At 40.3% G+C, this 27,799-nt stretch overlaps 2 protein-coding genes across 2 annotated transcripts; both read right to left on the bottom strand.

Annotated features, from left to right (window-relative positions):
• Positions 1–470: 470 nt before the first annotated feature.
• e2f5 (E2F transcription factor 5) lies at positions 471–10,043 on the bottom strand. The gene is made up of 8 exons (XM_070845442.1): positions 9,912–10,043; positions 7,382–7,491; positions 7,080–7,231; positions 6,126–6,244; positions 5,298–5,625; positions 1,832–1,966; positions 1,488–1,526; positions 471–607 (listed from the first exon to the last, which is right to left on the bottom strand). The coding sequence occupies exons 1-8, from the start codon at positions 10,038–10,040 to the stop codon at positions 531–533; spliced, it is 1,089 nt and encodes a 362-aa protein (XP_070701543.1). The 5' UTR covers positions 10,041–10,043; the 3' UTR covers positions 471–530.
• A 780-nt stretch (positions 10,044–10,823) lies between these two features.
• On the bottom strand, positions 10,824–24,670 carry lrrcc1 (leucine rich repeat and coiled-coil centrosomal protein 1). Its single transcript, XM_070845767.1, has 19 exons — positions 24,547–24,670; positions 22,937–23,142; positions 22,702–22,767; positions 22,426–22,593; positions 21,020–21,186; positions 19,828–20,040; positions 19,131–19,327; positions 18,255–18,426; positions 17,404–17,552; positions 16,057–16,261; positions 15,624–15,763; positions 15,003–15,204; positions 14,330–14,515; positions 13,887–14,061; positions 13,217–13,380; positions 12,766–12,974; positions 12,409–12,546; positions 11,492–11,627; positions 10,824–11,117 (listed from the first exon to the last, which is right to left on the bottom strand). Exons 1-19 carry the CDS (start codon positions 24,588–24,590, stop codon positions 11,007–11,009), a joined length of 3,048 nt encoding a protein of 1,015 aa, XP_070701868.1. The 5' UTR covers positions 24,591–24,670; the 3' UTR covers positions 10,824–11,006.
• Positions 24,671–27,799: the final 3,129 nt, after the last annotated feature.

Here is a 27,799-nt window from a genome sequence, read left to right as displayed (position 1 = left end):
TCAACCCTGTTCAAATGTTAGAAAGAAGCCAATACTGAATCATTACAGGTTACTGTAAATATCAGCTAAAGCAAAATACTGTCACAACCCCAACTGTTCATAAAAGTAAATAGTCTTCAAGTCTCAGACTTTCCACTGGATGTGGAAACATACAAAGATACAAACATGCAAAAGTGCAGTAGGAGGCTGAAGCTCCTGTCCTGGCTTACTTCCACTCAGGCACCTCAGTTCACTGGAGTGTCGCAGCCCGTTAACAACCCAGTGGTCACATGACAACGTGACTACATACATATTTTATGCTTAATTCTGTCAGGCACTTTGTTTCGTGTTGGCTGAGGGCAAAACGACAGTGTTTTAAACAAGAGTTGTTTGATGAACAGCGGGCATGAATGTGGGTTAAGGGGTTTTTAAGGCAATAATGTTTTTGTGATGATATTTGTTTGTTTGTTTTTTATATATGGTGGTAATGGTACGTTTAAGTATCAGCTGTGCAAGTGTAACAAAAATATGAGAAGAGGTGCAGTTAGCCATCAGTAATTGAGGATCTGCACGTCAAACAGGTCACACACTCCCTCATTGTCATCCAGATTGAAGCTGTAGTCTATACCTGTGTGAGGAGAGAGGAGCAGTAGTGAAAGTAAATCCTGTCAAACACAAATAAGACAACGACAGTCAAACACTGGGAAGAGATTTTAGCCCCGTTAGCAACATAACTCTAAGGATGAAAACATCAGTCTGGAACAAAATGTTTGGCAGAGTTTTCACTGATCCTGTAAAAAATCTCTGCATCTTTTATAAATGGATAAATGTCAAAATTTGTCCGTATATTTCATCCCAGACAGTGAAGGCTACCGACTTTGGTTATACTCTGATTTCTCCTCTAGCACCATCGTCAGATCAAAACGCTAACAAATACCTCCAAAACGACACTAATGAGCCTCAGCTATACTTTGTTCAGCAGTAGTTAGCAAATGTTATTAATTAATTACGCTAATGCGTCTCCTCCTTGTGGCTTAGCCCACCCCCCCAGTGAGGATGAGAGAGAGAGATGTGAGGATGGAGGAGCCAAAGGATAAACCAGTTTCCTCGCCCTAGGCTCCTCCAGAAGCCTCCTCTCTTCTCGTCTCATCGAGGTGCATTTAAGGGGGTAAAAGATCCTCCATCGTGGCAGAAGGGGAATCATTTGTGGGTCACAGGAGGAGAGAGGAAGTGAGGGCGTACAAGTTAGCGTGATGAAAAGCACCCCATGCTAACACACTAGATGTTGAATATGGTAAACATATCTGCTAAACTTCATCATATTCACTGCGAGCATGTTAGCATGCTAACTTTAGCATTTAGCTCACAGCACGGAGCTGCTGGCGTGTTAGCTGCTGCTGCAATACTTGATTTTGTCCAGTGTCTTTATAAAATACACTGTCAAATTTGCTAATATTGTTAGACAATTTATTTATAAAATTTGTTAAGCCCTGTTTTTAGATGCTTACCATCAGTAGACATTAGCTCATCAATCAGGTCAACAGCTCCTACAAGAGAATTATTCAAGTTTATTGAGTATGTAACATAAATTTATAAGCACCAAAGCAGGATAAGGCAGAATATCAAATATATTAGTACATTATTCAGCCATTTTCTCTCACCAGTTGGACTAAAACTTGGGACCAGTCAATCATACAAGTCTGAACAAAAGCTCAAAACTTACAGCCTTTACAGAACCGTAACTGAAACATATGTGAAGCATTTAACTGCCCCCGAGCTTCATTTCTGGATTTAATTACAGAATAAACAACTCAGTGTTCAGTGAAGCTGTGGCCACGCCCCTGCGTCTTACCCTCTCTGTCGTCCTTCACGTGGTCTCCAGCAGAGTTGAGCTTAAGCAGGCTGCTCACATCCAGCACAGAGTGGAACTCTGGGCCTGCCAGGTCCATCTGCTGCTCCAACACTGCTGCTGACTGACTGTGACACTCTGCAGGGAGCATGGGAGGCACAACCACAGGAATTAGCTATAAAGAATCAAACATGCAACATTACGGGCTTTAGCTATCTGCACCTATTATGAAAAAAAAAGACTGAAAACCCTGGGAGAGAAAATCCTGACCCTGAAACTCATTTCGAAGTATTTTTCTGAACGGTTCCTCACAGTATGCTGGCAACTAAAGCTTGACTTGTGCAGGTCTGCTGCATTACACACTATCCATAACAGGTATGGTCACTATGTGCAGTTAAGTTGTCCCTTCAAACCATCATATTAGCAAACCTTTAATATTTAATCTGAATTCAGCCAATACATCAGCCAGCAGCTGGTTACCTTATCTTAGCATTAAGACTCCAAGTAGTCATAGCGTCTGGCCTAAAAACAGTCCCACACATGACTTTTGTTGTTTATGTCGCTCTGTCTTATAAACCTGGCCATCCGTTTAGTAAATATCTACTGTGCTGCTGCTGCGCTAATTGACCATTTGTTCTGGAAGAAAGATGTGATTTGGTTTCAGTTTCACAATGTGAAAGCACCTTACTCGGGTGCCAATCCAGTGGCTCAGGCTTTCTTACAAACTCAGACCCAGTTAAAGAAGTCATATTTTTTTTCCCATGCATACTGGAGTCTCAAACACAGGAAAATTCTGGGCTCAGTCACAGTGTTTTATACGAAGAAACAAGACATAACATCTTCGAGTTACACTTCATGTGGGAAAAAGACAATGAAAGGAGAGGTTGTTCTAACCTTCTGTCATTAGATGTGTAACAATCTGGTTAATTCATTTTCTTAGATGCTGTATATTCCGATTTCAACAAGAGAAGGAATTTTAGGCATTCAAAACGTTGGGTTTACAAAGTTCAAACACTATTTTGATGTCTTGTCATTTGTCATCGTGTCTGTTGCTTTTGTATCCATACAGTATCTTGTCTTATGATATTTGTATTGCAAATAAAATAGTTATTGAAATGGTCACACCTTGTGGCTTTGCATGTCAATGTCTTATTACAGACCATTTTGTAAAACCAGACAACTACTGGCTTGTTTGAATCCGTTATGACTGACACAGTGCTTTTATTTTTGCATGTAGTTATATTATGATCACATGATATTTCCTCTTTCTTCATGTCAGCCCACGCTGTCATCTGATATCTCCGAGTCAGCCGGTAGAAAAACAATAAAATCAACCAAATTCACATGATTTGATCCATAAGGGCATAAGGTGTTTTCTTACTGTTCGCTTGCAGGACTCGATTTCCTAACAACACAGTAATAGTAATGCCATACTTTTTTGGAAAACCTCTGTATACACTTAGCTGCCACTTTATTATTAGGTCCACCAAACTAAAACTAATGCACTTTCATTAAACTTGCCTGCAATTAATCCTAGAAGATGATTATGTTCAGTTTTTGTTGAATCAACTTGGTGGTCATTTGGGGTTACAGTTTGTTATGTTAGTAGAACACGATATAGTTCAACAACAAGGAGATCCTCTGATATTTAAAATGTAGAAAGGGTGGCAGCATAGGACGTCGATAGCACTGGGTGTTTAAAGGCAGACAGGTGTAACTGAACACACCTGCTGTTCAATAGCTGTTGGTGGAACCTAAATTAGCCTCCCATTCATTTTCATGTGGAACAGGGTGAGAGCCATTTACCTCCTGTCTGTTACTGACCAACCTGCTTCACTTTGCTCCAGTTCAGTTCAAACTGGTTAAACCTGGACACATGTAATTGCAATGAGTTATGATGTCCAGCCAGTTTGAGAGTGGGACTGACCTCTAATGCAGGAAATATAGTTCTTATATTCAAAGATTGCTATATTATATTATAATTATTATATGAACAAAGGTTAACAGCAGTAAAATGTTTGATAAGAAGCTTTAAAACCCTGTCCACACCATTTCCTTTCCCCCACCAGCAATTTCTATTCAGCAGTAACTCTGACTGGTGGCGTCAGCATCAATACAGTCATGTCTTGAGTATCACTCAGTCTGAACAGTCTGCAGAGAATGGCACGCTTAAAGGTTCAGTAGGGAGCTTTTTTAAAAATATCTTTGTCATATTTGCTGAAACATCCATCTTTCTGTAGCAGCTACTGTGTTAGCTTCATGGATGTTTTGACAGTCCACCGATGCTGCAGCTCTCCAGGATTTGTCCTAGTGTGCCAGGTGGCTGGTGCAACACAGATATGAAGCTAACATTACTGTACGTTCATGACTATTCATTTCTAAATACAAAGGTAATGGAATGACAACTGAGTGTCCAGCTGAAATAAAGCTAGGCAACAGTTGTTTGTCCCGATGTGGAGCATAGCTCATCTTTCCTTCGTACTGTTGTATACACCATTTTTACTAGTCCGAGTATGTACGGCAGCCTCCTCTGCAGGGAGGAGTGGCACATTTACTTTTATACATTTTCAGGTCCACTCTCTTCTCCATGTTACCAACTGCAATTTTAATCGTAGTAGGCAGCAGGCAGTCCAAACTGATTGAATAGGAATGCAACTCTGAACATAGTAATCATGAGAAGAGGTCTTATCAGGTAAAATACGTGAAAGCACCTTGGCAGTGGCATTGAAAGTACAACAAAAGCTGGAAACACCAGGCAAGCCTCTTTTTGACTCAAGTTTAATCAGCATGACTCTATAACATTAACAAACATTAGAGCAATAGTATAACTGCTGCATTAGTTTTAGATAGCCAATTAAACTGAGTGTATACTGTATGTCTAACGGGTTTATGTCACTGGGTGATAATACCAGTGGCATTTGGTACACTGGTGTGATTTTCTCAACCATATCTGTTCTCATTTAACTGAAACATCCAGTGCATTCAGCCAGCATCACCATAGACATCCAACACTATTAATGATATGGAGCAAAAGTGATAATCATCAGCTACAAGTGGGCGTAATGTCCTCTGACTCATGGGCTAGGGAATGTTGTTTCAGTTAGATCATGAGTTTTTGGTTTATCTTCACTGTTCTCAGAGCATACATTTCCACAATGTACAATACACGCTCAATGGAAGTGAAAATGATCAGCTGCAAGTGGGAGTAACAGCTCACTGACTCATGGTCTGGAGGATCTTATTTCATTTAGATGCTTTTTCTAACTAACAGTTTTTTCATTTTTGGGCTATAAGCAAGCTGCTCTGCATGTGTCACTGTATATCACTGTATATATTTACCATAACTGATTCATTTGAGGTCTATCTTATTTTTGTTAGAAAAGGTGAACTTGTTTGAAGTGTCAACTGAGGCCTGCAGCCTAAGAGAGGCGAGTGGTGGTTTTCTAGAGTAACTATAATCTGTTCTTACCCATTTGCAAGTCAGGAGGGCTGGACGACGGCGTCAGGACTTCATCATGTTCTGGCAGCACCATCTGGTGGTCTGAGCAGAGAGAGTCCTGGCTACAGTAGGAAGAGGAGGTGGTGTTGGAGGTGCAGAACACAGACGTTGAGAGAGGAAGCCTCTGCAGGCTGGCGGGGGTGCTGGGTGGAGTTGGCATTAGACAGATGTCGTCAGTGGGCGGCACAGGAAAGACCACGGGTGTTGTGGAGTCTGAATCCCTGTTGATGAGCATGACCTGGATGGGGGCCGAGTCACTGCGTAGGTTCACCTGGTACTTCTTCTGACCACTTTGGCTCTAAGGAGCAGCAGTGTGGAGTTAATTGTCATTACAGCAGCTATGATCAACAGTACAATGGATCACATGACTGCCTGCGTGTAAAGAGGGGTAATTTGCATTGATGAACCCACAGAAAAATATCAAAAGTTGCAGTTTTCCTCAGATATATGGAGTATTTTAGCACATTTGCCACTTTTTGTTTTTCTACAGCCTGCAACTTTACTGTTTGATTTTCCTTCACTGTTCCTACAGCAAATTTCCCAGCAGCAGGCAGAAGTTTCCAGTGAAAAAGCTCTAAAAACCCATTGTACACTACCTGCTCAGCATCAAATGGCATGCAGACAAGCTGGTGAACACAGTGAAGCATTCAGCAGCTGAAGACTTTTAGTTTACCACAGAAATCAATGAATAAATATGGTGGTTTCCTGTGTTTCTGGTGATGATCAACATTAACATAGTGCAGAACAAAATCCCACATGTACCAATCAGCAAAGAAAGCTTGTTAAGAAGTGACCAACCATTTCAGGTAGCGGTACCTCCAGCTGGGTCCCTGCAGGAGCCACTACAGCTAGAAGAGTGTCTCCACTGAAGGCATTACAGATGTCTTCATGTGTCACAAATTTGAAAGTGGAGAGGTGTTGAGGAAACACAAGCAGGATTACTTATGGGAGGAAAATGGAGAGAATATACTGGAAAAACAAGACTGTGAGCATTGTGCAAGACACGATTAGCCTGGCTGTGATTTCCCAAGAGAATGACAATAGCAATTATATCTATAATCCCCCTTTATAGCATTTTCTGTGTTCAATAAGCAAACAATGTTGAAAGGATCAAGTGTAGTATTTTCCCCTCTGAAATGGCTAAATGGGGCCCAAGGAGGACTAGAATTACAAACTGTAGAGAGAGCCAAAGGGAATCAGGATACAAAACGCACCAAGTGACATTTCACCAGAAAGGCATCAAACGTTAAGTCTTAGCGGCAAATATTTGAAACTCTTAATAAGTTCAGTCAAACAGTAAAGTTCTCTTTGTAGGAATGGGTGCGTGTCCACTTTTAACCCCCCTCAACATGACATTTTAACACAAAATTAGAAGATGATTGAAGAGAGGAGATACACAAAAACATGGACCTGAACAACCTCAAAGCTTCTCTGTACGAAATAAAAGCAGATGTTCGCCTCATCCCTCCCCCACCCCCGCTGCCGTGGCTCCTAAGCCAGGTCTCTCGCCTCTTCTTGTTCAGTGTGACAGCCTCTGACTGACAACCTCTCTTAGCTTCTGTGTTACCAGCTCACAGAGTGAGTGTGACTTCACTCTCTGCTCAGGACGACGTTACTCCACTGTATCTTTACATAGCAAACAGTTGTTTAGTGCTACATATAATGTTCTAAATCTCACATAGATAACCTTTAAAATATGGTCAAAACATCTGATTTCACTGTCAGATGCTGTACAAGGATATTGGCTGGTGATGGGGTCGTGGTTCAGGTGTTTGATGTTCTCCTCTAGCCACACCTTCTGCTTGTCCAGCTCTTTCTCTTGGGCTTCCAGCTCAGAGATTTGGGCCTTCAAAACCTTCACCTGCTCCACCACCTCCTGAGTTTGGCTGCCTGAGTTCTCGCCCCTGGAGGGGGAAGGGAAGAAAGCATGAAGTATGAACGCAAATTCATTTACTAGTAATGTTTTGCAATTACGAGTCAGTATTTGCTCTAAATCAGTCATCAGTTTGGCTGCTTCACTGATTCTATGATCTGAACAATTTGCTTTTTCAAACCTCCACTGGATTATGTTTTTGTTTTTCTTCTCGATCAGCCCCACTCCTTCCAGTACGTTGGTGATGTCGTATATCCTCCTCTTCTGCTTCACTGCCAGGCTGTCTGCAGCCTGTTAATTCAGACAGACTTCTCCATAAACAGACAGACTTCTTACTTAATGGCAGCTTAATATGAACCCATGTTGACAAGACACATCACAGACACTTTAAACAGGCATTAATAGGAAACCCGAAATTTCTGTGGCAACCACTTCTTAAGTTGGAAATAAAGAGTGGCTCGAGCAAAGCCAACAAATGAAGGATTTGGCAAATTAAGCTGCACAAACAGCAAATAAACCCCCTTGGCAGAAGAGGACAGTTATACAATAGCAGAGGAGGGAGGAGGAGGGAGAGGGTCTGAGGAGCCTGCTGTGTAAACATTACCCAGCTTTGGCGCGCAAGAAGAGAGGGAAAACTACTGATCACTGCCATGAAAAGAAGGTTGATTTGTGAGGAGCACTTCAGGTAGGTGTTGCAGAAAGGTGAATGGTACAACAAAGTCTATAACAACCTTAATATCTGAGGGGAGGGGGTTCAGAAATGTCACCATTCATTCTTAATTCATAGAGCATAGCAGTGGCTGACAGAAAAAAAACTTTTAACTTAATTAACTTATTAATTCAGGAAGGAAACAAAAAGGAGTGAGTAATGACTATATTCATTATCAACTAATTTGTCAATCATCTTCTTGATTATTGTTTCATCTACAAAACATCAGAAAACTGTGAAAATGTCCATCAATGTCTCGTCCAACCAACAGCTGAAAACCCAAAGATATGCAGTTCCCTATAAAAGAAAAACAGAGAAAAAGCAGCAACTCTTCACGTTGAAGGTGGAACCAAAGAACTTTCTTTCTTTGAATAATTACTTGAAAAGATTCATCAATTATCAAAACAGTCATATAAATGTTCAGTCAATCAACAAACTGATTGATAGATTAAGTGATGCAGTTCTAGCTGGGATGATGACTGGGATGGTGCTCAGGACACACAAGACAAATATGATGGTTCATGACAGGAAAGCAATAATAAAAAATGTAAATGTATCTTTCTTTTTTAGTTTTTCCTTCTTCTCCTTTTCTTCTTCTTGTTTTGAGGTGTTTGGATCCAAAAAGACTGATGAAGGTGTAGTAAAGTGATTCCCCACATGGCGTCAGGGGACCTCCACCGGTCATTAAAAAGGGGTTTTAAGGGAGTCTTAATTAAATGTATCCGTTTAATTTCACTCTAGTTCGATCAGGTTAATTTTACTGGAGTTATTTCAAAATACACTCCATGATATATGCAGTCCTGCCCTCAACTGCAGTTGACACGGTCTTACATTGGATGTGTCTCATGGCTTTAAGTTTGATATCAGAATTAACATTTCTAGGACCCCCAGCCTTTCTTTAGTATAAGCTGATTTATCGCCATTAACAATGTGACAGCAGACTGGTGGCTTCACTGGTGGTGATTGTAAAATACCACATCTGTTAACAGCGCTTTTCGGCCTCACACCATCTCCCAGCATCCCCTCTACAACAAAACACGTCATTGCCATTATTACTCCAATGGACAGACATGCCATCCTTCTAAGATGGAAACATATAACAAGTGGATACAGGAAATCTTAGCCACGCTTGAGAAAATGAGATATTCATATAAAGTATCCCTGGCAGCCTTCCTTGAGACTTGGAATCCCCTTCTAAACTACAACAAAGGTCTTGAATAACTCCTGAGACCGTTGGTGCTACTACCAGAGTTTCTTCTTGCTACCTCTATTATTTATTTCTTATTTTTATTAACCATTATTACTTGGTTATGCTGTGTTTTTAGTTCTGTCTTGTGTTATCATGGGATCACTTTGACTTTTCATCATTTTCTTTATATGTACTCACCAAACTGTACTGTAATATCTGCTGAGGAAAACAATAAAAAAACTTCTCGTAAAGCTTAATTTGGACAGTCACCTTTCTCCATAAAGGGCAGTCAACTCTGGAACATATTACTTATTAAGTAAAATCACATTAATCTCAGTTATAAACTTTTTTACAAGAAAGGCTAAGTGCTGACTAAAAACAAACCAGAGCTGTACCCATCTTTTGCTGATTGGTGCCTTGTGGTGGGTGTGTTTTGGTATACTGTGGAATGTGCATTTTATTGTAGCTGACATTTGTATATGTTCACTCCTCTTTACATGTAAAAGCCCAGCCAGGGACAAGAGCAGACAATTAGCACAAGCTTTAAATAAACTCTCACATCAGTTTTATGCTCTAAATTGGAGTTATGTTCAATTTTAGGTCCCCTTAGCATAAATAAGAGTGAACGCACTGTGTTAGCTCAGGGCTAATGGCTGCTAGCTTGTCCACCTGTTCATCAAATCAATGCACCTGACTGGCTCCACTAGTGACTGACAGCCCTTTGTTCACAGAAACACCGACTGACGCCCCGCAAAAACTACAGAAACACCCCGCAGCCATCGGCACCGAGCCCGTCCGCCCTGCTTCACTGACCACTTTCAGATCCAGGACGCCGTCCTTCGCCTCCTGGAGCAGACCGACAAACTTCATCGTCAGGAGCCCCAAACTTTTCTCGTGGCGACTCGGGGTCGAGCGTACAGCCTCCGTGCTCTCAAACTCCATCTTCTCCCTCTAAAAAGAAAAAAAAGCACCCTGCTTATTTTTGTAATTCAGCGTTTAACGACAAATAAAGGACATTTCTTCTCTTTCGCTTAATTGTCTGTTGTTACCTCCACGGCCGCTCTACCTGTCCGGTTTTTAAATCAACGGACGTTACGTTGGGTTACAGTTGCCACGGCAACCACAGTCCGGTACGTCAGCGGAGCCCCTCCCTCCGCCACCCGGAGCTGACTCCGCCCCCCCTCCCGCGTTCAATCGGACAGACGGGTACAACAAATCAAGCGTCATCTGACATGTACGGAAGCCACTTTGGGCCGAAAATAGGTACACCGACAGTAAAGAGAGTAAAATAAATATACAGATTTACTGTCACACTCGTACATTTTGACATAGTAAGTTCAAATTTTGATGCCCGTAATCCAATAATTTGACTAGTAATTCTGATTTGAGATACAAAATGTAAGACATACTATTTTAGTTGAATAAAATATGCTAATATAAAAAGTTGTATACTACATTGTGTTCATATTATGCCCCCTTCCATGCTCTAAGATAAGCTTCATCTTTGCAGATTCATTGTATGCATTTCTGCAATTAAACAGAGGTGAATCTGTTTACTCTGCTCGCAATCTAGTTTCTTCGTGACTGAAACAGCATTAAACACTTCAGTTATGTAAAGAAATGTTACTGGTTAATTTTTATGCACACACAGACACACATTGTGGGGCACTGTATTGCATATTTTTGTATATGTATAAAGTTTTATTATTACTTCCCCACCATTCTCTTTAATTTGTGTTGATACATTTTCATTTTCTATCATTTAGAAAAGAAATACTCAACGGTTAATTTATTAGTTAAAACATGATGAACAGCAACTTTGCATAAAAAATATGACCAAATGTTTGTATTTCACAAAAGTTTAGAGTTATACATTGCCATAGCTGCACAGAAGTCGTGTTTCATGTGTTAAAAGTCTTTTAGTACACTTGTGAGACGTTTCATTTTCTCTTCCATGACTCTCTTGTTAGTTTCCGTCTCCTCCAGAAGCTGACGCATCTCCTCCTCTACTTCAAACACCTGAGGAAGACACATACACACAAAATGTCTGGGTTTATTCTTTTCTTAAATTCACAGAGGACAGCTGGCAGTGATCAGTGATCTGCTGTGTCAAAAATGTATGAATTATAAATCCAACAGTGTAGTAAGAAACAGAGGCCTGTGAACTTTGGGAACCACTTTCAAAACTGCTTTTTTTTTTTTTTTTTAGCAGATTCAAGTAGGTAAACATCAGAAGATCAAACTGCTGCACAATATCAAATAATGACAGTATTTTAATTACTACTATACTATGCTTACTAATCCTTATTAATCACAGTGAAGGTTAGACTTTGCTGTTGTTCATATTTGTCATATTTGTTCTGTTTTCCAATCAAAAGCATTGTATATTTTACCCTCTGATTGGCTTGTTCAATCTGTTTCTGCTTTTCATTCGCCAGTCGAAGCAGCTCAGCTTGATGGGCAGCCTGGCAAGACTCCAGCTGTCGGCGAAATGCATCATCCACACAGTGGAACTTCTCTACTGCAGCCCTGCAGAACAGACAACCAATAAAACATGAATTTATATAAGAAAGACACTTGCAGGATGGAGTCCTGCTGTTACTGCTTTGGGTAATAAACATGTGCATGTTTTACGGCGGAGACTCTCAGAAATGAAGCCCTGGCATCGACTTATACGGATCATTTATTTCAAATGACATCACTCTCCTGCTCCTGCCTCAAAGAAAAGCATCACTAATAAATACACCCTGATCATAATTTTACCACAGACCCCCAAGTAATATGATTTTACAATTCTGAATCTTCACAGTTCTCTAGCTTTTGGGTTTGGAAGAAAGATAGAAAGGGCACGTATGTGACAAACAGTCCAAATAGTTTTCCTTTTCGGATTTGTAGGAGAAAAAAAAGTGTTCCATCAGCTTTCTGGTCCTAGAAAATAACTTTCCTCTCCTCCAGGATTTAGTAAAGCTGCAGAGCTGTCCTAAACTGCTCCCAGCAGGTGGACAATGATAGCTCAAACCTGTGCTCACCCTGGTAGATATGGAAATACAGAATGAAGAACACTAGATTTACATTAACAGCAAGTTTCTTCAAACTTCTTGGGACTTTTATACAACTTATTTAAAATATATACTGACTTTACAATAAGCAAGCTCAGCTGAAATATGTGACTCTGACTCAAAGCTACAATACTACTAGTTTTTGAAAACTTCCTTACTACTGTATATCAATATTTGTGTTTTCTTTATGTAAGCATGATTCTTGATTACGTTTCAGAGACATCTTGATCTCATCAGATACTGTGTCATACTTGAGTTCTTCGGTTGCTTTATCTCTTTCTTGGAGCAGCAAGCGCTCCTTGGTATCAAAGTTCTCCTTCATGCGCTTCACCTGGCTCTCCAGCTGAGTGAGCAAGTCTGCCTTCTCCTGCCACCTCTTATTGGAATCACTGATAAAAAAGAATAGAGAGAGAGAGAACAGAAAAATGATGGTGAAGAAATGGATTTGATCGAGTAGACACTAGGGGAAGCTGTCTTAGGCCAAAAGCTGCAGCTGTCTGCCCCTTTAAACATGAATCTGACACTTCCAAAGTACTTTTAGAAACTGCAATGATTAGAATGCAGGTTTTTTCTGGTGTTTCAATGAGTCTGTGTGATGGGATGCTTGCCTGTAAACTCTTTTGACCTCCTGCAGCTCTGCTTCCTTGTCCACTAGCTGATGTTTCAGCTCCTCCTTGCGCAGGCTCAGGTGCTCCAGCCGCTCCTTCAGCTCAGCCTGCTGAGATGTTTCCTCCTCCAGCTGCTGCTGGAACCTATTCTGGGCCTGGACGCGCTCTTCACGCAGCCTCCGGATCTGATCATCACGCTCCTGCAGGGTCTTAGACAGCAGGAAGGCGGAGGTGAGAGAAACAGCTTCAGGGTGTCTCAGGATAAAAACAGGACAAGACAGATACACACAAACGCACATAAACTTACACAAACGCACATACAGTGCATTTGTAACACACAATGTTCACAAGTATGAACGCTGAATCACACCAGGTTGTGGCGCGATGGGCTCTTTTGTTGTTTTGCTTTAAGGACATCACATCAATTTGAATAATCAAAGTATCCTCATACCTCTTTGAGTCTGCGGATTGTCTCTGTCTGGTCATCAATGATTTTGGCTTTGATTTTTAGGGCATCATTGTCCCGCTCGCTCTGTTTCTTGTGAGTCTCCAGCTCCGTGCCCAGCACCTCTATCCTGGCCTCCAGGCGTCCACGATCCTGAGCCAAGGACACTCCTAGGAAAGAGAAATGCATCACCTTATAAATTCAATCAAGTCTCTTGAATGATAAAACAATGTTAAACTCCAATACTTTAACATCTATTGTTTTTCTGTCTGTTCTTTATTCATGTATTTTATTTTAAATGTTGTGTATTTTAATGTGTTTGAAAATGTCTGCTGTGTAAAATTATCATGCTTAACCTTGTCTGAAGGAGTTTTTTTCCCCAACAAACCACTAGATGGCAGGCTTTACTTGATACAGATGCCATAAAACATCACCTTATACAATAAGAATGTTCAATGCTTTCTTCACACTCCAAAATGTTTACAGTGACTCTCCTTGCCCGCCGCCAATATGGATCACCCACCAGGCCAATACATCATAGTAACTAACACGGACTCAAGGAAGGGCCTGTACGAGTGTTTGCTAATGAACAACTAAATGAGGGTTTTCAGGGTGAGTCATGCACTATCAGGCTCATTCAAAATGGATAAAAAGTTCCCTCCTGGACGTCTCCCACCTTGCTGAGCAAGCTCCTGGCCCCAGATCCTCCTCTCAGCCCTGAGGCCGTCTATCACTGACTCCTGAGCTGTGAGTTGAGACAAGAGTCTCGCCTTGTCTTTCTTGAGCAGCTCGAGCTGCAGGCTGAGACGCCGGTCCTGCTCCACCTCTGCTTCCAAGGAATGCAGGCGGCTCTGGCAGAGGAAGAAAGGAGACAGACAGTATTAATGATCAATGGCCATCTGTCGTGGCTGACAGATGGAAAGGCAGCGGGACCATTCACTATTTATGACGTCTCAAAGTGACTCTCCTACAGGATCAGGCTGAGCAGTTTCTGAAAAAGTTTGATAACTGTAAACCAGACCAGGTCATCTATTGTATCTGATAGAAAATGTGATTTTTCAAACCTGATCACACAATTTAATCTTATTTACTCGATGTTCTGTCACTTCAGCGGGGTACCTTTAGATCAGTGACAGCGTCTCTCTTAGCCTTGATGAGTTCAGAGATGCGGCTCTTCTGTTCTTTGACCATGGCTGTGAGCTCCTGCACCAGAGAGCCCGACTTCTTCTCCCTCTGCTGAGACTGGGTGAGGGTCGCCTTGAGTCCCTGCAGCTCTGCAGCCATCTGATCACAAGCCTCTTTTACCTACAGAACCCAGGATGTGAATATGAATAAGACATCTAGGAGTTGAAGAGACTCGAGACTCACTCTTTTGGTTTTAGCTTTTCCTGACTTGACAATTTTATCCGTCAATGTCACATTTGAGGTCAGACAGAGAAAGTTTACAGAGACACATTACATTTTGTGCAGTAGCTGAATGAATCCTGTAACCATAAGAAAGTACAGACTGACACAGATCCAATCATTTTGTGCAGCTTTCTTCCTGTGGCAATCACAGGCTACTTGTCCAGAGTGATGACCCTAATTCAATCTCAGCTTTCATCATCAGGCTGAAAAAAAAATCCACCCAGTCTATCTAGTCAGGGTTCAATTCCAGTTCAATCATTTCACTTTGTACTGAACACAGTGATCATCTATCAGCTGGTCTGTTCGGAGGCTGTAGAATAACATTTCAGTGGAACTTCGGTGATTACAGGCCATCTGTATGGCAGGTGTCCATGTTTTAGCAGACCTCAGAGAAGCGAGCGGCCTCAATGGTTAGCGCCATGCGGAACTCGTCCTCCAGAGCAGCGTACTGTTTCCTGCCCTCCGCCAGTTTCTCCTGCAGCTCCGCCTCCTTGTGGGCGCGTCTCTGCTCCACTGATGCAACTTCTTTCGCCACCGCCTCACAGAAATCTGACCCGCCGGGCTGCAACCGCAAATCCAGCTGTTTTCTGTAACACGATGCCAACAAGAACAGTATGTTGAGCCATTTGAAAGGGGCCTTAACACAAAACAGGAAGCCTGCACTTGCTGTAATTTGTGGGTCATCACATGAAATACTAAATATAGTTGAGGCTAAAAAATGTCTGACACTCTTGGCATGAGATAAATATCCACTAGTTCTGCTGAAGCCTCATGTTAGCTTCAGACAAACTTTGGATTTAATGGTCATACAAGCGCCTGACTATTGTTTCAAATAGTGAACCTGTCCTTCAAGTATTTCTCTATAAATCAATGTTGAGAAATAGCACCTGTCAATATTATTTCTCAAGTCAGCACTCAGCTTTTAAGGGCCTTTTAAAAAGATGGCCAAAGTTGATATTAAGCAAGACCTCTTCCAGAAAGTCAAAATAAAATCCTTCAGGTGTACCTGTGCTCTTGTTCTCTGCATGCCAGCAGTTCGTGCAGCTGCTGCAGCTTTTCTTTATGTTGACGTACCGAGGCTCTCTGGATGTCCAGCTCTCTCCTCAGAGCTGCTGCCTTGTTCTCCAGCTCCTGGTGCTGCTTCATCTGAGGAAGGGCAGCACATGGTTTATACCAGCCTGTCACATACTGTCAGAGCTGCATGAAGCTCACTGCTGAACCCTTTCAGCTGTCTGCATTTATTCACTCGGCAGGAGAGATTATGGTATGGTTAAAAATGACAGTGACATAGAGATGACATGTTCGGGTCAGGTAACAGAATCAGCATGATTTTTATACGACTATAACTTGCTCTGATTTCTGTGTTGATTAGAAGGCAGACTGTCTGTATAAAGACAGAGATACAGGTGTTCTTGTGTATACTAAACCAACTGCTGTACCTCCTCAGCTTGACGGTGAGCCCTGAGTGCCTCTCCATGGGATATGCTTTCTTCCAGCCTGCGCAGTGCAGCCTTGTGTTGTTCTTCACTGCTGCGGGCCTGTTCCAGTTGTTGGATTAAGGACTGATGCCTACCCTCCAGATCCTCAACACGAGTCTGCAGTTCAGAGCGTCCCGATCGCTCCTTTAGCAGCAATTCTTTGAGTCTGGATGGGGAGAGAGCATGATAAGAGTGTGCAAGAGCAGCTGCAGCGATACCCCGAATGTTTATTTTTCTACTGTGTGTGGAAACTGGTAGAGGCAACCACATCCAATTATGTGATGCCCTTGATTGTCCTGTGTTTTATCTTGCACTGTTTCAATGTGATAGCCAGTGAAATTGAAGAAATCTGACATTACAGAATAGTCAAAATCCTATCTTAAGGGAGAGAAAATGGAAATAGGATTAAAAAAAACATTATACAAAAGGGCAGTCTGGTGAAAATAAAAAATAATTGAAAGAAACAGTTTGGAGAGTTGCGAACACACAGTACAGCCATGAAACCCAAAAACTGGACGACCACCTACAGTGGTTCCCCTTTAAACCTGCCATGGTGACTAATTTCTCTGTAATCTGTCTCCTGATGAGTGAGGAAGTCAACAGTAGCAGCCGTGTTCAGTGTCATTAGAAAGTGACAGTTAAGATTGATGCGTGTAATACTGCTGACATATGCTTGTCACCGGGTTTCTAATTACAACCATAATGCAGATTTATCTAAGCAGGGAGCAATGCAAGCAGGAACAATGCACAAAACAGTAACACCTGTCTGTATCTGTGCAGTGCAGCAGCAAGGACGCTCAAAGCAAAATGGTCTCTCATGTGCATAGGCACAGAGATAAGACTATTTAATTATGGATAACTATAGCCTCTGCAATTTAAATATAAGATATATAAGCAGAATGGATGTATAGATTAGTGATCTTTATACTCCATAGCTACATTATCACAGATAATGCAGGCATATTTTAAGGCTTTGGGGTAATGGAGCCGAAAGGAGCGTGTGCTTGATTTCATGAGAGGCTACAGGACAATGATAGTGGGGCATTTTAATGGTGGAATGGATACTCATTGTTCAAGAATGAGGCAAGCAGCAGGTCTTGGTCTCAGGAGAGCCAATACAAAAGATGAAGAGGGTAGAAATGGATGAGAATCCATTATGCAGCTGACAACTAAAATCCACAGAGACAAGTTCAATTATCCCTTTTCATCATGATATCTGCTTTAGAGCTGCAGCACGGCTTCATGTGGATGTTTTGTGTGCATAGCGCATTCATGTGCATCTGTGTGTCTAACCAGTTTTCCTCTTACCTGTCAGTAGTATGCAGGGCCATGCTTTGTAGGTCTTTTTCATCGCTGACCTTAGTCTGCAGGCACTTTAAATCTTCTGTTAGTTTCCTCACAGCTTGTTCGGCCTTCCAGCGCCTCTCCCTTTCCTGGTCACGCTCCTCCACAATAGTCTGAGAGAAACACAAGTACAAAGGAACGAACAACTAAACAACATTGAATGCCTCAAAGGTTTTTTCAGCATGTTCCTGTAAAAAATATTGACAAGAATAAAAGGGAACTCCACTGATTTTCCACATAAAAGTCTGTTTATAGGTCTTGAGGACTTTTTTGGCTCCAGAGGGACCTGGGTAAAGTCTGTTGAATTCCCTCAAGTGATGTCGTTTGATGAAGCATAAAACTTTGAAGATGAAAAAAATCCGGGGATATAGAGTTACACAGAAGTGAGCTTAGCAGACCTCTGTTACACCCTTCTTTCTCATTTCTACCTGAGGCTATTGGTTCACAGCTGCATTAGCTGCTATTAGCACAACACACCCGAATGTTGGAACCAGTGGGACGTAATTAGTCAGTTTTATCTCAAAGAGGGCAAAACGTCAAATGAACAATATTAATGTTGTTGTTATTATCTTTGTTTTGTGGTTATTTTGTGAGCGGTATCTATGATCTAACTCCTGTATGTGCATGATTTTGTGCAACAGCTTTGTGTAAAATAAAAAGAAATACAAACAAAAGTATGCTTTCACACATATATGGGTACACACACACTGAGGATGTCTACTCCTCTCTTGTGTGGGAACATTTTTAATACTAAATTAAAACCTTAAAAAATAAAAGCTGCCATTCAGTCCACAGGTGACCTGTCCATACCATACCCTGTAGGTTTCCGCCTCCTCAGTGCATTTGGTTTTCACATCTGAGGCCTTGCCAGCTCTCATAGGTGCCCTTCTTGGTGGCCCTACTGTGTCGATGCTGCCTGCGCTCCCAGCCTTCCTCCTGGGCCCCACAGCAGACTTTGAACTCTTCTGTTTAGAATTCTCCTGATCGCTGCACATAAAAAACAAAAAATCAGTTATTGAACCAATTATAAAATAGATTATAAACAGCCCTCACCCTAATGTCTGGCTCAGTAAAGGTCAAAGCAGATGACCTGCTCACTTTTATGGATCGGCAAACTTTAAACAACTTTGAATTGAATTTGGAGTTAATATTCTAAAATCACCTTGCTTTTGATGAGGACAGTTGGGAGCTTACTTAAGTTAAATTACTGAATCCTAAGCCCGTCATCAGTGGCTGATGAAGCAAGATGAGGGGCTAGACCATACGGGCGCGGTCGTTAATCATGGGAGTGAGCTGACAGTTGTAATCTCTAACAGAGCGGAGGAAAGTTTACCACATCGCTCAGAACTGAAAATGTACCACCCCCTTTCAGCTGAGAGGTAAAAGGATTTCCACTATCATCAAGAGGCCTGCTGATATTAGGTCACTGCATGCTGAGCAAAATGGAAATATCCATTGTTGCATACTGTGTTAAGATGTGTGTCTGTGTTAAGTTAAGAAGTTTCAAAACATTAACAATGAGTTCTGACAATTTTTTAGGTTTTATGGGGACAGCATTTACCAACTATAACACAATCTGGGTGTACACATGTAAACATGACAGCAAACCTAATTATTTTAATCACATAGCAGTTACCCTGACAGCTGATATTTCTTTTTTGTGCAGAAACAGACAAACAGGTACGGATCACCTGTCTGATCTCCTGCCTTTTGCCTCCTTGGGGGTCGTCTTCGATGTGCTGTTACGATGTTTGGGGATCCTGCTGCGCCTCCTGTTTTCCTTCCCGCTGTCACACTCGCTCTCTGACGTGCGATCTGTGTCCCTCTTGGCTCTCCGTGCCGTCACCACAGAATGAGTAGAGCCACTGGGTTTGTCACCTGCAGGGGCCTGGGTAAATATTGCAGAAATACTCATCATATGAAAGGGGATTAAATACGCATGAAACAATCTACATGTTTGGATAAATGCAAAGTAAATATTGAAAGAACTAAACGTAGGGTATATTTTATGGACATAGCAGCAAATATAATTGGAAACACTTGCAAATCTAATTCTAGTAAAAGTACTTCACACTAAGGGTAAAAAAATACAAAATGTGGTATAGAAGCTCAGATACAGCCTAGATATCATGCAAGTAATAAGTCTACAAATGACAACATCAGTAGTCTTTCAGAGAAACATTGGCTTAAATGTGAAAATGCAGTCGTATATTTTATGTGATTTATAACCTTTAACTATGCCTGCAGGCCAAATACTGTCCTACTGATTTTTTGCTGAGAATGAATCTACAATTATGTTTATCCCTTCACATATAACCTCACCTCCTGTATACCAAACGTCTTATATACGTCGTATAAAATGAGCCATCAGCAGTGTTACATAAGCACCTGCTGGATGAGCTGGGACACCTGGTGCTCCAGTTTCCTGATGCGTTGTTCATTAACAGGGTTTGCTGGATCAGCCATAGTGAAACAAACCGGCTGGAAGCTGCAATCTGGTTGTGCGACTGGATCTGCGATTGCTTCAGAGGCAATCCGCTGACGAAACTGGGTCAGCACCTCATCGATACGGGGTGTGGTGAGAGGGACATCCTCTCTAACCTGCAATGGAAACTTAAATTAGCTTTCCATTTCACTGGGAACACTTTCTTATAACTGTGGCTGTGGTGTCCTCTGCTGCAGCAGGTTTTGCTGGAGAGAAAGCAGATGGATTTTGCCATCTGGTGCAATGAATGTGTAATGTGACTTTTTGGTGAGATGATTCCTAACTTTCAGTAACACATCCTGGTATCAATCCACCGAATTACACAATATTCCAGCTATTCAGTGACCACGGACAACCTACCAACAACTACTTGGGCTACAGGGTGACGCAGTGGCTGGATGATCTGCACTGTAAAGCCACAGCGACATAGTCCTGAGTAAGACTTCAAATGTGTTTAATCTGAAAAAAGGAATCTGAATTTTTTTTTCCTGTACGTGTGAATGATTTCTTTTAAATCCAAATAAACAGATGTGGAAAAAAGTCAATCAAAGTTGAATTCTAAATAAATGCCAAAGGACATTTCTTTCATTTGCCTATCTGAGGTCCTCTCAATGCAAAAATGTGGATACTTGAATTATGCATTAGGGAGCTTCCTTAGTATCAAAAAGTGTCACTGTGTAATTATGATATCTTGCCATAAGCTTATTAATGCAGCAGGCATAGTCTGTTCTGAACTTGTCAAAATAGCATTTTTGCACACTTCACTTGAAATATTTTACAAGAAACACATTAAATGCTGCCTTCATATCAGCTATTCAAAAGCAACATTCAACAAAACATTGTGTGAGGACTCTTACTGTTTTAAAATAAAGCTTTTTCTGTCATATTTTATTAATTTGATTGGGTAGCATACTACACAGCTGGAATTACACAGTAAAAATGAAACAAATAGGATATTTCTTGTGCAATTTATGGGTGTTATAAATCAAAAATGTTGTATTAAGAAAGAAATTCACTGGAATATAGACATCATAATGGAATATAATTATATAAACATAAGGCTATTATTAATGGCGATATAACATTAAAAATTACCGCTTCATTTCGACTGGTATCCGACGACAGCAGGAGGTCCACATAGTCCTCCAGACCTGGGATATCACAGGGACTCTGTGGGCCTTGTTGTGATGGATTTCCCAGCCGGTCCAGATCATCCAGAACAGAGATCTGTGGCAACGACTGCAAAACAATTTCCCTGTAACCTGCAGCAAAGCATACACACACAAGCACACACACACACACACACACACACTGAAAACCTGACCAGGATACAGCTGTGTGACTGTCGACAAATTCAGTATTTTCACATTAGAGGTTTATGGCCTGGATAAAACATTAGGTAGTATAGTGGTTATGCTGCATAAAACCAAATAATTCATTTCTAAATTTACAACATTTCCTCTGTGCGTGCTATGCTCATTTACACTATTCATGCAGCTCATTTAATGAGAACTGAGCACTGCTGACATAAGTGTACCCACAAATATTGCCAGCAAGGATAGTAAGAATGCTTTTAGTATGCCCTCATAGATTTAAACATGTGCGTTAAACAGCTACTGCTGTGAATTAATCATGAGCAGGAGGATGTGGATAATGGGTGCACAGCATAACTTAAAGGAAAACACTGGATAGATTTTTACACTCATATAACTGCTGTCAATCCACATCTGAAGAGATATAAAGATATAGAAGAGATATAAAAACGCAAACCAAGATAAATCGATCACAGTCATTACTACTAGTGGTTGTCAATTTGACCACCACTGATTTTCATTGGGCTTTCATTACAGACACACAGGGGAGGGCTGTGACTCACTTATTTTTTCAATATCTGACAATTGTTTACTGGATTACAGAGTGATTCATCAAAAACAACAAAGGATCATGAAATCTGCTGTTTATAGCACACAGTAGTGACATCTTTCGTTCCTATAAACTCAGTACTAGTTTATTAAGTACACCTGAAGTTAATGCAGCAGACCTGCAAAAACCACGACCTTCATGATGGTTGCAGGATTTTGGAGATTTTGGAGTTTGGTGGTGCAGTTGAACTGAATTTCATAATGTATTGATTATGTTTTAATGACATAAAGTTGAATCAACGTGTCTCGACAAAATCTGAACATTATCATCATAAAGGTAAGGTTTGTGCAGGCCAGTTGTATGACATCACATTACATTGTTTTAGCAAATGCTTTTGTTAGTTTGTAAGCTACTTTAAATAAGTGTATTCAAATTAGAGGTTTTCAAAAACTGGAAATGCATCCCTCCCAAACAAACAACTACATTCAGTAGTTCAGTAGTATATAGGGTGTATTTTGGTTAAAATGGGGGTGAAGCATGTTGCTAACATGTACTGCAGTACATTTGTCAAAAGCCAATATTAACACTTATTGGTCCGACCACTATAAAATAACCAAAACAACAGTTTCATGCCCTACCTGGTGATCTACACACAGGGTTGTCTCTGCCATCCTGACTCAAAGTGACCTCTCTTAATGCTTGCAGTCCCAGCAGGCACTGCAGGAGGTGATCGATGCTGTCCAGGTGGTTGCTATGGAGACTGAGGTGCCTTAACTTGTATTGCAGGCCATGAAGATACAACAAGCCTGATTCAAGAGACGAAGGAATCAACAGCATTGACAGGTCAGTTACTCGTTGGTGTTTTCATTTGAGAGTAGAAGAAGAGAACTCTGTTCAGTCTGTATTCAGCTCACCAGCGAGGTTGTTTATCTGATTGTACGACAAGTTTAATCTTGTTAGGTTCACGAGGCCATTCAGTCCTGAGGTACAGGGAGGGGATATTAACGACTGAGTGATTTTACAGCCCATAAGCCAGTGACAGCAACATCAGAGTAAACACAAGACCCTGTAACGAAGAATTATTACATGGAGAACACCCACGGAGCTGAAACATTAATTAATTAATCGTAGAAGTGACCAAAGACTGACCTTCAACCTTGGTGATTAAGTTACAGGATAAATTTAAAGTCCTCAGGGAAGTGAGGGAACTTAGACCCTCAATCTTAGAAATGCAATTGGAGGAAAGGTCTAAGTGCCGCAGGTGCCAAGCTGAGGTCAGGCCCTCGATTCTTGGGATTTGATTGCAGTGCAGATTGAGCGATGGTACAGTGGCACTCAGAGGGACATCTGGCAAACTAGACAGAAAGCAACAAGGTGAACCAACAAATTCACCATGGAAGAGAAAACTTTTATTATTGTGTGTAGGAAAACCTTTATTATTAAAAAAAAAAAAAATTAAGTTTTTTTAATTATTTCTTTAATTAATAAATTGTTTAAATGATCATCTGACATTTAGAGAGCTCAATGTGACATCTGCAAATGTTTTGTTTTGTCCAATCAACAGTCTAAAAACCAGATGATATTCAGTTTTCATCAGCCTTTTCTCAAATTAATCTAGAAATTAGTAAATATTTGGCATTTTTGGTTGATTGTTGTCTGAAATGTTTAGAATAATTAACTGAATTGATGATTATTAAAACGGTTGCCAGTTATCTTTCAATCTGTCGATCGACTGACTATTATGGTCCTAAAACCTCGTGTTTAGAGGCCTAGAGTAGTTGTTCCCTACCTATTGGGATTGAAATCCACTTGTGATCTCTCTCCACAGTTTATGGCTTAAATGTGGACGTGAATTGTGAGCAGTTCAGCCAAGCGCTGATTTCTCTCCATCTGATTATTTCAAGTACCAAAGAGGTAAAAGTATTCAAGCAGAAATGATTAGTCAATCAACAGAATATTAATTGGCAACTATTTTAGTGATTAATAAAATAAAGCAACAATCTCTGGTTGGTTGAGGATTTGTGGCTGTTCTTTGGGCGATGATACATAACTGAACATTTTGGTACTCTGGACTGTCAGTCAGACAAAACAAACAATGTTAAGACATCATTTTAGGTTTTTTATATTGAGATGAGGAACCTTTAGTTGTGGAATGTAAAATCATCTATCTATGGACAATTATTAAACTTTAGTACCGTGTTGAGATTCCAGTACTTAACTTGAATACATCACTTTCATACCTTTAGAACTTTTACTCCTTTTCATTTCTGAGGGAAATTCTCCATTATATTCCTCTGAGAGATATAGTTACTTTGCAGAGACACTTTTACATTCAAACACGTGATGAATGATGAAATGTGATGAATTTCGATTAATTAAACTAATCAACAGTTGGGAAAAAAAAAATTAGCTTAACCTTTAAGCCACATTATAATGAGAAATAGGTCAAATCAAATCAAAGTTTATTGATATAGCCCTTTCCAACAGCCCAAACAAAGGATGACCAAAGTGCTTCACAATCAAAACAAAGGAATAATGTGGTGACATATGATAGCTCAACACTGACAGAAGCCATTCTGCTGTATAATGGGTACTTTAAGTATGTTTAGTTGATAATACTTGTCCTTTTACTTGGCAAGTATTTTTACATTGCCTACTTGTGCTTAGCTGAACTGGAAACCAGAGCTAAAACCAAAGCTTTTAGTAATCTAGCGATACTCACCAAAGCTGAAAAGAGAGGCGCAGGTAGTAAACATTACCTTGTTATATTCTTGTCAATAAGACTGAGCTCCTTGTCTCCCATAACGACGACATGCAGGTAACCCTTGTTTAACTGTTGTTCTGTAGCTTTTGTGACCGTCAGTCATCAAATCTTCAAGTTAATAAAACAAACGCCCCTGCTTGACTTGATAGCAATTAGCCACCTAGCATCCTAGCAAAAGTTTACTAGCGATCGAGCTCAGGAGGCAAATTCGCTTCGAACAATTAAAGCTCACTTATTAAAAGCTGGAACAGCCTAAACGTGTTCTATTATATTTTCTAGCAGCCAACGCAGCATTTGTGAGTCGGTGAAAACATTTGTTGTCATCTTTTAGCTTCTCCTCTGTCGAGTTGAATCAGCCGCTTCAGGCATCCTACTTCCTGTTTACGTGACGTCGCTAACGGTAACATCCGGGAAATCTTCTCCAACTTCCTCCATCAGGATATTTTAGGTAAACACATATTATAAATGTGTAATTGATAAAAAAAAATAGAAAAATATAGTATAAACAGTATAACAGTGAATAAACAACTTTGTGAATAAGTTGTGACATAGTAACTCGCAGTTACTATAGTAGAGGATGAGTTATCCTGTTTTTAAGTTCCCAATATGGAACAAGCAATACCATTTTTCTATATACCTTCCCTCCCTTGTAAATGCCAACCTATTTTAAACTCAACACTTCCAGTCATGAAGGCAGGTTTTCTGTTAATATAGTGAGGTCCCAAACTCTGATCATGCAATTGCAAATGTCAAATGTTTCTGTCCATTTAAAGGACTCGTGTGCATCAAAGTTGAGCTGTAAAGTTTATTCTTAACTTTAAAAACAAAAAGGGACAAAACAATGCCAGCTGAATGGCCATTTAGTGGCTGTCAGATGTGATTTTGAAGCTCACTGATGGAGATTTAAACCAAAAACATATACCATACAGTAAGCAGGTTGTGTGAAATAGGTATATGTGTTTCAAGTTTTACAGCACTTGTGATTTCTATAGATTTGTTTATTCTTACCAGCCTAGTGGTGTGTTTACTTCTCTAGAAGCTGGGAAAACACAAGTTGGTAAATGCAGAAGCTGTCTGCTAAAAAAAAAAACAAATAATGAAACACGTTGCATGAAAAAAATACAATATTGAATGCCTGCCAAAACAAAGTACAACGCATTTGTTTTGCATTATTAAAAAACCTTAAATCTCGTTCTTTATATTAAACGTCCTTTGCTCTTTGTGTGTGAGGAAGAACAAAACTGTTTTCAGTTATTTTCATCCTTTAAGACAATCCCCTCTCAGTTCACTGCAACTAATCAAACAGTTTCACAAACACCTGAACATAATCTCCCTGTGAAATAGATCAACTTTGACCATAGCGAACAAAGAGGTAGAAGAATACAAAGCTAAAGACATTGCCATTTTAGGATTATTTGTTGGGCAATACGTTAAATATAAATGCTTACTTTCCCTAAAATGGAAGTCATAAAACTCCCCCCATTAGTTCTGTCTTTGACTTGCAGGCCTGTGAAACAATGCTTACTGTGGGTTGTGCTTCCTCACTCAGCTATGCCTAACCACAGATGCATTTTAAAGATCCTGACCCCTATTATGCCCATAATTCCTCCAGCAGATACAGGCTGGTGATTGATTCAGTTCATCACACACTGAACATTGTCTATATTAGAGGCGCTGCATGACTGATCACTGTACTCACTGGCTGCTAGCCAGCAATGATAGAACCAATTATACCTGCAACCCAGGCAATGGCCCTCCTTAACCTGTGAAAATGATGATCTGGTGCTAATGAAGTGAGTGAATTAGAAATGCCATCTGCCTCACTGCCACTTATCTCTCATAGGCTGCAGTTTTCAAGGGCACTGTGTTAAAAAAAATAAAAAAAAAAGATGAATATTCTCATAGCCAATTAGAGTACAGGACTAATGTATAGGGATGCGATAATTAAACTTAAGTGGAGAATTTGAACATTTAGGATCATTCTGTGTCTTTACTTCACCTTGCTACTCCCATTTGTTCTCGAAATGATGGTATAAGGGTGAAGGGGAAAGTTACACCGAAGTATAATTTCAGTATAAATGTGCAATGCTTTTTTTTCTGAGGTTATGCAAAGTTAATAGCACTGTAAGGAGCTTACAGCTTGCGGCACTATAAAGTTGTACATATGCATAGCAGTGCTCTGAGTTCAATGCTTACATACTGATGCTTTATGGTATAATGTTTACCATATTTATGCATGCAGTACTTTTTAATATCTCCCCCTATGTATATTAGATTGTTTCTATTTTCATACTTCCTCTGTCTTGACTGTACATATTTTTTATATCTCCTCCGGTCTGCTGTAACATTGTAAATTTCCCCATCATGGGACTAATAAAGGAATATCTTATCTTTACATTGTAGCTTAACATGTCGTTATGCTAACATTTGCTAGCATAACACACAATGTACAGCAGAGCTTGTTGTTAAATATAATCAGGAAAATGTAAATTGCACATAATGCAAAGAATATGCCCTGTGGCTGTTATTATACATTAATATATAGCATTACGTTATTACACGTCTATTAATGTGTAAGCACTGTTTTGTAAAACTTCAGAAAATGCATGTCATCACGAATACCCAGAGCCAAAAGTGACTTCAGCATACTGGCTAAAATTATTAAGGAAAAAAATCATTCTAATCATTCCAGCTGTAATTATACGTACTGTTCTGTGGATTCACATTTGTTAATAACTGTCTAAAATGATACCATGTCCCACTGAAATGTGGCGGACTAGAAGCGCAGTATAAAGTATTATAGGTAAGTTAGTTTACACCACCAACTTTAATGGAAATCCATGAAATCTTTTTGTGACATAAGAAGAAAAGTCAGGCATTAAAGTCACCACTATTCATCCTCTGGAAAACCATGAATGTATGAATAAAGTTTCATGACAGCCCATCGGACGGTGGTTGAGATATTTCTGTCTGGACCAAAGCATCGGACCAACCGACAGGCCGACGTCATCGTCTCCAACACCAGTGCTGCTCACGTGTTTGATGCTGGAGAGTTTTTCTCAGGTTGTAACTTTCCAGTGCTGCTTCTCGTGTCACACAAGGTGAACAAAAACAGATTGTGGAAGCTGTTATGCAAGCCTTAAGTGAAAAAAACAAAAAAAAAAGTTTGTACTAAGCAGAAAAACCCAGCAGAAACACAATGTGCATTTTTTCTTCATTTGTTTGTGAAAATACAAAACACTCAAGCA

Source organism: Pempheris klunzingeri, chromosome 15 (genome assembly GCF_042242105.1).
Source record: "Pempheris klunzingeri isolate RE-2024b chromosome 15, fPemKlu1.hap1, whole genome shotgun sequence".
Lineage (NCBI taxonomy): Eukaryota > Metazoa > Chordata > Actinopteri > Acropomatiformes > Pempheridae > Pempheris > Pempheris klunzingeri.
This window is presented reverse-complemented; position numbering and strand designations above follow the sequence as displayed.